Raw genomic sequence first — 13,888 nt, 5'->3', positions numbered from 1 at the left:
GATGTGTAAGAAACCCCAAAGCCAGTGGGAGGTTGCGGCCTTCCTCCTCCTGGCGTTGCCCACAAAGGGCCGCGAGGGGTGAGAATCCACTTCCGAGTGGGGACTTAGACGGGGCACTGGGTAGGGAGGGGAGAGGGTGAAAAGACAAAAGACAGAAAAGCGTGGCGGGGCACCAACCTCCCAGCGTCTGACAGCGATGTAGGGCTACCGCAGCTGAGACACGTAGGTGCGGGGATTGTGACGTTGGCAGTGACCCCAGACGCTAGATCTTAGGTGTGGAGGATGATGACACGGAGTCGTGAACAGAAAATATCAAAGCCCTCTCCAGGAAAGGGGCCTTTCATCCGGAAAATCTGCATCCGGGTCCGCCGGAACCTGCGGTCTCAGGATGGGGTAGTGGGCCAGAAACAGGGCAGAACCGGTGTGGACCAGGCCTGAGCTTCCCTGCTCTGTTCCCAGGGCGTATCAGGATCTGTCCCCACTTCCGGACAGTGCAGCCTTGGTCTCCGCGTTTGCCACCACGCGAGTGTTTTATGTGCAGTGGGGCTAGGCTGCTTCCACCAGCTGCAAGTTGAATGTTTCGGATACTTTATGGTCAAGGTAGTCAGACCACTTACAGTGGTTGATGACGCGGTTCATTCTGGACAAATTAAAAACAGTTTAGGAGGCTGGGTGCGGTGGCTTGCACCTGGAATCCCAGCACTTTGGGAGGCTGAGGTGGGCAGAGTTTGAGACCAGCCTGGGCAACAGAGCGAGACCTTGTTTCTACAAAAATACAAAAACTTAGCCAGGTGTGGTGGTGGGTGCCTGTGGCCCCAGCTCCTCCGGAGGCTGAAGCATGAGAATCACTTGAGCCCAGGAGGTCGAGGCTGCAGTGAGCCGTGATGGGGCCACTGCACTCCAGGCGGAGCAACAGAATGAGACCGTGTCTCAAACCAAACAAAACAAAACAATAACAACAAAAGTTTATGGCAGAAGTTCTTCTTCCTCTCTAGCGTGAGTGGGTGGAGCTGCACATCTTGAGTGGAGCAAGTGGTGGCGCCTTCACGACCCAGGGGCCCCTGGCTGGAGGTGGCTGGACCAGGACCCCCACCAGCCCAGTCAGAATGGGCCATTTATTGTCAGAGCTACAATGTGAATTGCCACACTTGGCCGGTGGGGAGCGTGCAAATTCACACCAAGGATGAGGAATGTAGGTTCCTTTTCTATTCCTCATTCACCCGGGAGGCAGGGACAAAAGCAAGGGCTCTGTTCCAGGGACTTCTTGGGCCAGGACCTGAGCTGGGCCCAGCAGGCCCAAATCATTGCTTTAAAAGAACAAAAGTTACTGTGTATATTAATAAATTCCTTTATCCATCTTTATATTTAATGTGTTCTTTTCACATTTCTTAAGATGAATCATAAATCTGAATTCCTTTGAGACAAACGTGGATGACATCCCCTAATTTTCTTAGGTAATCGTTTTAGAATATATTGTAATTTCACATATTTCAGTGTTCTCAGAGCTATTTGAAAAAATATTTTTAACTTAAAATATGGGATAGTTTAATGTTTTGTTTTCTGTTTCAGAGTATTTTGTGTTAACTATGGATATTGAGGCATGTAAAATGCCTACCTTTCAGGAAATACATGATTTTGTTGAGAACTAATGAAAAATTAAATGTTCAGTATTTCCATGGACATTTCCCAAGGGATGTCTATTCTCACACAAGAAAATTTTTTAAAATAGCAAAACTGCATTTTCAATTTTCAATAGCCTCATTAATATCCTTAATAAATGTTAAAGTGAAATATGTAAGTTAGCATTTCATTTTCTACATTTCCTGATTTTCCTTTTTCTTAAGTGCATGCTAGCTGGATTTTGGAAAGACGAAATCCCAACTGTTCACACTGCAAAGATTTCTCAAAGATTGTTTCCAAATGAGGGTACCCTTCTGGTTTTCCCATAACTAATACCCGTTTCTTTAAATTTTAAGTTTTTTAAAAAAATATATCAATATTTTGATTCAAAATGGATTTAAAATTTGAATAGCTTCCCTGAGGTAATTGAACAGAAAGAACACTGGGATTCATCAGGGTACTTGGGGGACCAGCCCTGCTCACTGCTTCTCCAGATTTCCAGAGCTAAGTTTGTTTCCCCTGAGCTGAGCTCATACCTGCCATACCTGCTGGGAAGTGGACACAGATTAAGGAGCCAGGATCGTATGCAATTTCAGTTGAAGAAATTCATATATCTGAGCCCTCTCATTTAGTTTTTCTGCAGCTCCCTCTCTCTTCACATAGGAGCCAAGTAATGTAGCTCTGCCTGTATGTACCGTTCAGACACTTTGACCTTCTCTACCAAGTATTTTGTTTTCTGGTTTCTACAAAATATGAGTTTGGGGAGTCTTCAAATAGACGGAATTGATTCCTCTTGAGTCTGCATGGCACACACATTGTCTACATTTGGAAGACCCTTAGGAGAAACTAACCCACTAAATGAATGTCTGGGTAAATTAAGGTCTGCTCACTGTGTCTCTGAGTCTCTGATTCCTTGCCTAGAAAAGAGATCTGATAAAAGCTGAGGAGTGGGCCGGGTGCGGTGGCTCACTCCTGTAATCCCAGCACTTTGGGAGGCTGAGGCAGGCAGATCCCGAGGTCAGGATATCGAGACCATCCTGGCTAACACGGTGAAACCCCGTCTGTACTAAAAATACAAAATATTCAGCCGGCGTAGTGGCAGGCACCTGTAGTCCCAGCTACTCAGGAGGCTGAGGAAGGAGAATGTCATGAACCAGGAGGCGGAGCTTGCAGTGAGCCAAGATTGCCCCACTGTACTCCAGCCTGGGTGACAGAGCAAGACTCTGTCTCAAGAAAAAAAAAAAAAAAACTGAGGAGTGAAAAAAATGACAATGCATTGAAGCATAATTTTTAAAATTATGATTTATTATTACTATCTAAAATAAGATTTTCCTGTCCTACCTTAGAAAATTTCCTTAGCTTTTCCAGAAGAAACTACAACACTACCAAAGCACAATGGTTGTAGGAAGGTTGTTTGATTGGTTCACTAACAAGTCCTGATGAGAAGATGGTCCATCTAAAATGCAATGCAGTGTATATAAGGCAACATGTGTCCACATCACTTCCTGGGCATAACCAGCCCTACCTCCTCAGAGGGGATCTGATCCTAATGCACATGCATTTCCTTGGACAAAGGTAGGGAGTCTGATTCAGAGCTGCTCCAAAGCCTGTCCATGCAGAAGACTTTGTACCTGTAGTTCTTGTTCCTACCTTGAATGTGAAGGAGTACATTCAGTTTCAGAGTGAGAGTTTTGATCTCTGTAAGTTCTATTTGAAAAGACCAAGGGTTGACCAAAAAAAAAAAAAGGTACAGCCAAGGATTGGAATAAAATCATAGGAACAGAGTCAAGCCCAGAAGAGCAGCAGCATTGAAGGACAATGGGTTAAGTTGCTAAGATTGATGGTGATCCTTACAAGTCAGCCCCTGTTACACTGTTTGCCTCGGGTCCACAGAGCTTTTTCATAGCTCTCTCTTGTAAGTTTCTTAAAATCACTAAAGAGGATTGCTTGAACTCAGGTGTCTGAGATCAGCCTGAGCAATATAGTGACACCTCATCTCTACTAAAATAAAAAAATTTAGCCAGACATGGTGGCATGTGCCTGTAATCCCAGCTACGATGGTGCCACTGCACTCCAGACTGGGCAACAGAATGAGACCCTGTCTCAAAAAAAAAAAAATCAGGAAAGTGCCCCATTTTCTACTACTCAGATCTTGTTCAGTGTCAGTGATGAATCAGAGGTGGATCCAGACACCTGGAGGACCTCTTACTGCAGTTCATCTAAGTCAGCCTTTACCTAGCCTGCTCTGAAGTTCACACAGCCGGAAGGGCTTGTGCACGGGTTAGACGACTACAGTTCTTTCTGTCATCAGTTTTCCTGGTTTCTCATACAGCCCCTTCTCCATATATAGATACCAGAGATTTTGCCCAGTGGATTCCCTCAAGGTCTCAGTTTCATTAAACTTGTCAAGGCTTCCGCAGATTCTTTTGCCACCTAGTGAGACTTGTTTCAAAAAAAAAAGTGAAATGGGAAAAAAATTAGGTGGCAAATGAGAATGATAATAGTCCTCACATGTGAAGGTGTCCATAGAGACAGGAGATAGATGGCTTCATTTTGGTCAGCAGCTTACCTGGGCCAGTGGAACGTCTTTGTTTGGATAAAAAGGACCTTTCTATACCTCAATATAGACAACCAGGGACAGAAGTGCACCATATGAGCAGAATGGCTTTCATAAGAGAACAGAGTCCTTAACATTTTTGGTTCAGTTCCCCAGAAGAATGAAAGTGAGCAGTTTTGAATGGAAATAATTGTCAAATGGGAACATAAACTACAAATATATTGGCAACAAAGGAAGTTTAGCAAGAACACTCCTTCAGTTTCAGTTAAAGTGATTTACACTAAGTTGATAAACCAGTTGGTTTAAATGGTCACAGGACATTTTGTCTGTGAAACCTCTCTGGACCCCAATGACTCCAGTCATAATTAGTCTAACTGCACATGTTCTAAACTCCCACAAGTCTTGGATCAGGCTGCGGAACTTAACACATGGAATGTTCGTTTGCTCTACATGTGTCTGTCTTCTCAATAAAGTTTAGCTTCTGTTCCTGGGGTTGAGCAAGGTGAACCACTTGGTCATGCCCTCTCCATACCTCCTTTACAAATGGAAAAGTGCAACACAGTGATATGCCACTGGACATGGCCGGAATCCTGGATTTGAGCCTGGATCTATTTCTGCAACTAACTGGAGGTGTGGGACAGAGATCAATGGATCTCAGATGCTTCTGTGTTCAGTGATCAACAGGTCTCAAATGTCACTGTGCAGGCGACTTAATTGGAAAAGTCATTTTACAAATTTAGATTCTTAAGAGATCCCCATTTGAAAGTGTTAGAGTGGGGCATAGAGCTCTAATAATAACTATTCTAGGCTAGTTACACTGATTATAATTAACCAATAAAGTTCTGGAAACAGGGACTTAAGTGATATCTAAGGCTACTTCTAGTTCTAATATTTGAGTGTTCTAAGGATTTGTAGACATCTGAATATAAATCTTAGACTAATTTTTATGGTTTGTCAATTCACATGGGTGTGTGTATGCTCATGTGTGTGCTCAAACATCATGAAAAAGTAGAACTATTCCTTTACTTCATGCAAAGTTCAATCCACAAATAATAAGTAAATTTTAGATAATTGGTAGTGAGGATGAATTTGTTAACACCAAGTTTGACAGAGTAAGAGTAGAGGCTGAAGATAATAAGGCACTGATCTAGAACAACATCAGTGAGGAGAAAGAGGCAAGGAGATAATTGCATTAAGATTTACAGGGATTAATGAGCAATTTTTGCAGATTAATGTCATGAGTAAATTGTGTGACTTATTCAGAAAAGTAAGCATTCCTGAGTAAACCTCTACTTATAACCTGAATATCAAGTAATTATAACAATATTTTCTAAGATTTAGAATATTAAATGAAAGCCAGATTTGGAAGCAAACCAATAAATTGCAATAAAGACATTACCTTTGAAGTGCCTATCAGAAATCCACTTAGAGTAGCTCAGTAAACTTAAATTGGATACATAAGTAGTGGAAGGTTGAAAAGGCACAGAGATAACCACACAAAAGAGATATCGCCTTTTAACATATAGGAACAAAGGAGTAAACGTACTCTCAGGGGCTAGCGCTCAAAATTATCTTACTTTTATGCAGTTAGAGCTTGAACCTATGAGGAGGAGACACAGTACCAGGTGCCCAGGTCTCTTAGTGGGTTACACCAAATAAGTCATGCTTAAAATTTTAAGGGAGCAATGCTCAATGACTGATGCTCAGGCAAATGAGGCAAAGGCACTTGATAGCCAGTGTTCAGACTTCTGAGGAGGAGACACGGTCCAACAGGTGCTTGGATAGACAAGGTGCATAGAAAAGCAGATTGTAGCTCAGCCGGTCCTCTTACAACCAAGGAGGTAGAGCTAGGATGCTGCTGGTCCTTTTCTGGCGTATTTGTAGGGCTACTGAGAAAGTGGAAAGAATATAAAGCCTGAAGCCTGGAGCCAACCATCTGCTACTATTGGAATGCTGCTGAAAAAAACGGCATAGGAACAGATACCCTCACTCCTTGTCTTGTTTTCCACTCTCCTGCTAATACCTTTCATTAAAGGTGCTAACAAAGCTAACTGGCCAAGCAGTATGACAAATGCAGTTTTCAGAGTCCTAGCACAGCACCACAGAGCAGAGTAAAGAAGTCATAAAAGTAAAGAAGTAACACCATGTCATTAGTCCATAAAGAGTGGGAACCATGAGAATGGAGGAGATTGTTTGGAGATAAAACGTATAATAAGAAGAGAATGAAACATAGGTGAAAGCAATCCTAGCCAAGAGAATATTAGGAAGAGTCAGCAAAGAAGACTGAGAATGTGTGGAGAAGACAAAGAGAAATGTCCAGCAGACAAAGATTCTCACAGCCAGAAGAGAGAGAAATTAAGGTGCAGGAGATAGATCACCTTGCAAAATGTTTCAGAAAGGTCCTGAAAGATGAATACTGGCCATAGGTCACTGGAGTTGTCCCTGGTAATTTATTAAGAGAAAAACTACTATTAACTGACTAAGGAGGTACCTGGTACCTTTATAAAGAGAAATTCCAGTAGTACAATGAGACCTAAAATCTTCTTCTTCTTTCTTCTTTCTTCTTCCTCTTCTTCTTCTTCTTTTTCTTCTTCTTCTTCTTCTTCTTCTTCTTCTTCTTCTTCTTCTTCTTCTTCTTCTTCTTCTTCTTCTTCTTCTTCTTCTTCTTCCTCCTCCTACTCCTTCTTCTTCTTCTCTCTTTTCTTCTTCTTCTTGTTCTTTCTTCTTCTCCTTCTTCTTCTTTTGAAACAGGGTCTCTTCTTTTTTTTTTGAGGCAGAGTCTCCCTCTGTCACTCAGGCTGGAGTGCAATGGCATGGTCAGGCTTACTGAAGCCTCAACTTCCAGGGCTCAACCCCCAAGCAATTGGGACTATGGGTGTGAGCCACTATACCTGGCTTTTTTTTTTTTTTTTTGAGAGTAGACTTGCTCTTGTCACCCAGGCTGGAGTGCAATGGCATGATCTTGGCTCACTGCAACCTCGGTCTCCTGGGTTCAAGCAATTCCCCTGTCTCAGACGCCCAGGTAACTGGGATTACAGATGCATGCCACCACACCTGGCTAATTTTTGTATTTTTAGTAGAGACGGGGTTTCACCAGGTTGGTCAAGCTGGTCTCAAACTCCTGACCTCCTGATTTGCCCACCTCAGCCCCCCAAAGTACTGGGATTACAGGTGTGAGCCACTGTGCCCAGCCTAAATTTTTAATTTTTTGTAGAGATGGGGTCTCCCTATGTTGCCCAGGCTGGTCTCGAACTCCTGGGCTCAAAGGATCCTCCTGTCTTGGCCTCCCAAAGTGCTGAAATAGCAGGCATGAGCCTCCATGCCTGGCTTTAAGACATTTCTATAGGTTGAGAAGGAAATAGGGTATGAAAACACTGGAGACAGGAAATGTATGCTGTATTTCAAGTCATTTGACGCTGACAGAGAAAGAAGAGGAAAAAGAAAAAATGAAGAAATGAGAAAGTCTAAACACACTTAGATTCTCAAAGGCAGTTAGTTTTATCTGAGACAATGTTTAAGGAATTTCCAGGGAAAATGCAGAACGGAAAAACCCTCTGACTGAAACAGACTACTTTACACATTTTCCTCCAGCACAGTTTTCAGAATAAGAAAATTAGCACCATGAAGACAAGTGGCAATACCAGAAGATCTTTCAAAAACACATTTTATTTCTCATTTTAAAACATTTTACCCATTGTCTTGTTCCAGATTTTTGTTTCTTTCTTTTATTTACATCTCTACAGGAAGCCAGCTTAATTGAATAGAGAAGGACATTTTCTAGAGCAGCACAGAGGGATTTTATTTCTTCTGTTCTGGGATGGTGTACTATAAGTCTTCTATGATGACATGGTCTGTGATACATGCTTTCTTCTGCTAGAAAGCTGGGACTCCAAATTTTGGCAAATTAGGGAAAAGTCAAGCCTCAGTTTGCCATTGTTATGCTCTGAAAGGGCAGGGATTGCAGGATTACAACAGAGATTTTAGAAAGTGTCTTTTTTTCTTTCTATTTTTTTTTTCAGTTTGTTTCAATTTCTTCCTCCATTTAACTGTTCACCTGAACCCGCTGAGAAACGTTCCATCTTTAGGACTGCCTTTTGTTGTTCTATTATCTTCCAGCATGCTATTCTGTGGACATGCTAAGCAGACAAGTCCAGAAAGCCTGAAGTTGGAATATAAATGTGACTAAGTCAGTAACTGTATAATCTTCTTGAGTCTCACTCTCCTCATTTGTAATAAGGGCATTGAATTCGATGACCTTTGGGGAACCTACTGCTTCAGAAACCCATGATTTGATCAATTCTCACTGCAAATGGCCAGAATGAAGATGTTGCTCAATCTACAGCCAACTTGAATTTTGAGATGGGTGCATTTCATTCTAAAACTTGATGTTCTAGATCGAACAGGTAAATGAACAAGAATCTAAACAATTCCTACCTATAAAAGAGAGAAAGGAGTACATGACTGATACTGCTGAAGCAGCCACAATTAGCATCTAGCAGGTATTCCCTTCACTGAGAGGTTCAATCTGCTCACATTATAGATATCAGAATCTTGGCACAGAGGGCCCAATGTCCTACATCTGTTTAAAGCCAGAGCTATAACTTTAGAAGTCAATTCACCTCAGTGCCAGTCCAACCATTCCATTCCATCTGTTTTATCTGTGTATTCAATGGCTCACTTTTATATAAAGTAAAAAAAAAATCATTAACAGGCCCCGTGTCAGGAACTGAGAGTGCAAAGGTCAACAAGATATAGTGTCTGCCTGGAAGAAGTTCACAACCTAGGAAGGGTATCTCCTTGTAGCATTGGGAACTGGACTGACATGGCTTCAGATAATCCAAACTTCGCAGAACAGAGAGAGACGGTCCAGAGATTTATCCCACTGATATCGCAGCCAGAGAATCTTCACCTCTTTCTTTCTTGCAGCTGGTGCTTAGTTTTTAATGTTTCTTTCTGTTTTTGCAGCAAAATGGTGCTAATTCAGCTCTACAGCCCCCAATCTTTACTTCAAAGGTAAGACATTCAGCTTCACAGTGACCTTCCATTCTCTTACAAATTAGTGCTCTGTGAATTGCTGTCCTGGCTAAGTAAAGAAAGCAATTTGTCTTTAGTTATCTAGTAATTAGTAACTGTAAGATAAAATTACATTGCCCAGGCCAAATTCAGACTTCCTCATTACCATAACTCCTAGAGACACAGACTATAAACCTAGAAATTAGAAAAATCAGATGTTATCTGAACAGTCATGTATGAGCTCAGACCCCTGGTACAATATAATCAATGTCCTTATTAAATAGCCAATTGGAAAAAACAGAAAAGATTTTCATATGTCAAAATCATATCTAGTTTGTACAGAAACAGAATGTTTCTTCCAAGGAAGGTGACAAAATACTTTCTAATTCCAATGAACAATCCTTACCAATGGATTTTTTTTTATGTCTCCAAATAGTCTCTGATTTATAGCAAAAGTTAAAGATTGTTCTGTTACATTATAGGCAGAACAATAGTAGATCATATGCCCTGGCATATGGTTTTGGAGTCTCACAGTTTTAGGTAGAAAGATAAACAACATGATGCTAGTCCTTCTCAATTTACTGTGCAAAGAACACCAATGCAATCGTGTATTTAGCTCTGGCAAGCAAATTTTGAGAGACATAGGCAATGTGTATTCATTCATAACAGACATTAGGTTGAAGAGGAAAAAATATATCAAAACAGGAATCTTTTTTAATTGGTAAGATACATTCTTAGGAAAAAATAGTGGAAGAAGTAGCAGTTATTCTCAAAAGGAGTAATGTTTATTCCTGGAAATAACAACTTTGGGGGAGAAACAGTACATATTAGCTGCCATATATCTGAAATATTATCATGTGGAATATATGTTGTTAGTGCCAAATTAAGGCAAAGACTAATGCAAAGAAATCGCAGGGACTTAGATTTCTGCTCAAATTAAGGAGAAATTTTTGAATAATCCAAAGTTGAACTTGGGATACTGTGAACTACAGATCACTGAAATTTATCAGGTATCTGGACAATCAGTTGACACACACACACACATACACATACACATACACACACACATATATATATATATATACATGTATTTACATATATACATGTATAGGGTGTTCAATACTGAATCAGGGCAGAGAATAAAAAAATAAGTAGAACAAATGACAAACAATGGTAAACTCTAACATAGCATAGAGTATGTGCCTGCCACTGCCCAAGCAGTTATACATAGTAAACTGTCCCAAAGCAGTCATTTTTACCTTCAGACTTTTAGTCATAGAACCTCTGGGTTTAGCTGGACACATGAATACTTAGCTAATCACATCAGCTCCTAGCTTCCTATTTCTATATGTCCACATGAACAAATTTGGAAAAATGAAAAAGGAGTGGAATGATGTGAGCTGCTTCTTTGTAATCTTAATCAGGTTCTATACTTTCTAACCCTGCCTGTTAGAATATCCGTGGAACCAAATAAAATGGTCAACTGTTCAGGATGATAGGGTTGAACTTCAGCCCAAGTCACAACATAACTTGGTGAAAAAGAACCCTCTACCTTCACCTAGTCAACTTAGCTATTTTTGGACTTTTACATGAAAGAGGAATAAGGTTTTGTCTTTCTTCAGTCACTCTATTGTTAAGATTCTTTATTAAAACAAGTTGGTTTCTAATTGATATAACAAGTTTATTCATCTTCAAAACAATGCTATTATTATTATCATTTATAGAATGGAAAGTGAAACACAGGGTGCATACAGCTTATAAAGATTAGCACTGAGATCCAAACTCATATAGTTTGGCCTAATAACCTGTGTTTATTACCTTTTATATTGATCATTAAATTCACTTCTAACTCTGAGATTCTATGTGATTATGCTGATGGTGGTGGTTCTAATTTGTGCCCAAACTACGCTTATTATTGTAATTCAAATACATCTGAGATGAGTTTTGTGGACAGGGAGCTATTAGGCATCCACATCTGTAGACTGATCTGAATAAGTTGGAGTACTGATTAAAGTGGATGGAGAAGACAATTTAAAATGAGTCTATCTATTCCGGAGCATTGTCTGACAACTACGAAAAGATGCCGAGGGCAGAAAATCGGGAACTGATTTTACAACTGAGACTTTCATGGAGTCACTGAAACTTCCATGGGGACATTGTTCCTTGGCTCTGTTCTTTAGTTCTAGTCTTGCCTATTTCCAAATGTGCAAAACAAATACTACTTCCCAGGAAGCCTTTCTGTATTTCCTAGGTAGAACCAAGTTTCCACATCTATGACTTCTCTTTATACTTTGCATCTTTATGGCATTGTGAAAACTGTTTCATATTAAAGTTATTTGTGAATTTTCCTGTCTCATTGAATATACTTACTTATACATGTTAAATGTATTGAAAGCTTATTTACCACTGCAGACAGCCTATTTTCGAACAACACAGAAGGAATAGACTAATAACTTCAAGCAAATTAAGGTCAATGTCCATGCTTTAATTATATTTTTACCTCTTCATTTTACCTACCTTTATCATAGTGGACAGAACAATTTCTTACAAGTGGTTAGCACATATTCAATATCTATTGGTTTTCTAGGACTACTGAGGACAGAATGTGCAATAAAGAAATGTGGAAATTCAGGAGCCATGAAGGAGCCGACAGGGGGCTTCATGATGCATGGAGAACCTCTAATAGGAAAAGCTTCACAACAGAAGGAACGAGGGATAGTTGAGGAGGTACAGACATAAACATTTATTGGGAACAGAGTCGTCGTATCAAGCAAAGAGAATCTCAAAGACGCAAAGACTTAAGAGAATAGTAAGCAAGATGTTCGTTTAGTGGTTTTAATGGTGTAATTTTCAACCAGTGTGTGAAAGCCAAGAAGTCTACAATAATATATGGATAAGAGATTTGGACCAATGACTCAGACATGAAAAAAAACTAGCTGTCTAAGAATCTAGTAACATAACTTTAGTTGAATTTAGATTACAAAGGCTGTATTTCCCTAACTTAACAAATATTAGCATTTGCCTTGGAGAATTTTTTTTTTCATTTTAAAGAAATCATTTTAGAATATGCTAAACTTGGCCAGATGCCTGTAATCCCAGGGCTGGGATTACCATCCTGGCTAACACGGTGAAACCCTGTCTCTACTAAAAATACAAAAACATTTAGCCGACCATGGTGGCGGGTGCGTGTAGTCCCAGCTACTCGGGAGGCTGAGTCAGGAGAATGGCGTGAACCCTGGAGGCGGAGCTTGCAGTGAGCCGAGATCGTGCCACTGCACTCCAGCCTGGGCGATGGAGCGAGACTCCGTCTCAAAAAAAAAAAAAAAAGAATATGCTGAAACTGCATTGCAGATTACAAAAGGAGGAAAGAGATCTAAAAGTACAAAGAAGTCTGAATTCCTTGGCAGAGCTGTCAGAGAAGTTGATGAGATATTATTATGGTTGGAGATGGTCCCAGTCAATGTGGTCCCATTGTTTTGTGTCTGAGCTCAGGAAAAGATTTTCAGTGACTGGTTTGCCTTGGAATCTTCAACTTTGTAAAAATTGAGCTTTCTTCTCAAAAGACAGATCCTGAGCAGACTGTCATCTCTACTTCTAAAAGAATTTCCCTCTTACCTTGGAAAATATGAGCAAGAAGAATGAGAGCAGCAAAAATAAAGAAAAATATTTTCATGGCTCCAGGCATCAGTGCAGAGCTGATGAAGGAAGTGCAGTAGCTTGAATCAAGCTCTTTTATCAAGGGGCATTAATTAAAATACGTTCTACTGCCCTGAAGGGGCTGGAAGTCATCCTTGGTTTGTAATGTTCATTGGGAACGTACTATTTTCCATGCTCCAATGATTAATGTGTGGGCTGATGGATCAGATTTTAACTAAATCACATTTATGGGAGAGAAATGCAGAGAACCCTCCCTTTCTGCCTGGAATATTCTATTCCGTGTCTCTGCTTAGACTTCTCTCATTTTTCCTTCAAGTCTTATCTCAAGTATTACCATGTCTATAAGATATATAGCCACCATCCTTTTCCTAGTACATGATTTTACATAAAACCTATTCTTAAAATAATAGTTAAAACAGACAAGCAAAAACCTTTAATTTTACATTCAGGAGTACATGTGCAGGACAGGGTCTCGCTGTATTGCATGGAGTGCTGTTGCTTAAGGAGAAAAGGGTTAGTCCATCAAAAATACATAAAAAAATTAACATTTTTTATATTATTTGATTTAATTAAAGGGAGAAATAGACACTCCTATATTCATAGTAGAAAATTTTTACACCACTATCTCAGCAACTGATAGAACACAGGGAAAAATTAGCAAAGTCGTGCATGATCTGAACAATACCTCCATTCCATTGACTACATTGATATTTATAGAACACATCATAAGACAACTGCAAAATACACATTTTTTCAAGTACATTTGATACATTCATAAAAATGAACCATATGCTAGGCCATAAAACAAATATTGATGTGTTTAAACACATTTAAATTCTTCAGAGTATATTTCTCACCACAAGGGGATTAAATTGGAAATCTATAAAATAAGCTATTTAGCATATTTCCAAATATGTGGAAATAAAGCAACATAATTCTAGATTGTGTTTGTATCAAAGAATAAATAATGAGAATAATTGGAAAGCATTTCTATATATCAAAATTTGTGGCACACAACGAAACAATAACTTCGAAAGAAAT

At 39.9% G+C, this 13,888-nt stretch overlaps 1 protein-coding gene across 1 annotated transcript; it reads right to left on the bottom strand.

Moving 5' to 3' along the window:
- Positions 1-9,117: 9,117 nt before the first annotated feature.
- LOC129457788 (beta-defensin 107A-like) lies at positions 9,118-12,875 on the bottom strand. Its single transcript, XM_055233281.1, has 2 exons — positions 12,806-12,875; positions 9,118-9,260 (listed from the first exon to the last, which is right to left on the bottom strand). The coding sequence occupies exons 1-2, from the start codon at positions 12,873-12,875 to the stop codon at positions 9,118-9,120; spliced, it is 213 nt and encodes a 70-aa protein (XP_055089256.1).
- Between the last annotated feature and the right edge of the window lie 1,013 nt (positions 12,876-13,888).

Source organism: Symphalangus syndactylus, chromosome 11 (assembly GCF_028878055.3).
Source record: "Symphalangus syndactylus isolate Jambi chromosome 11, NHGRI_mSymSyn1-v2.1_pri, whole genome shotgun sequence".
Lineage (NCBI taxonomy): Eukaryota > Metazoa > Chordata > Mammalia > Primates > Hylobatidae > Symphalangus > Symphalangus syndactylus.
Note: the sequence above shows the minus strand (reverse complement) of the source record. Positions and strands in the feature narration are given on the sequence as shown.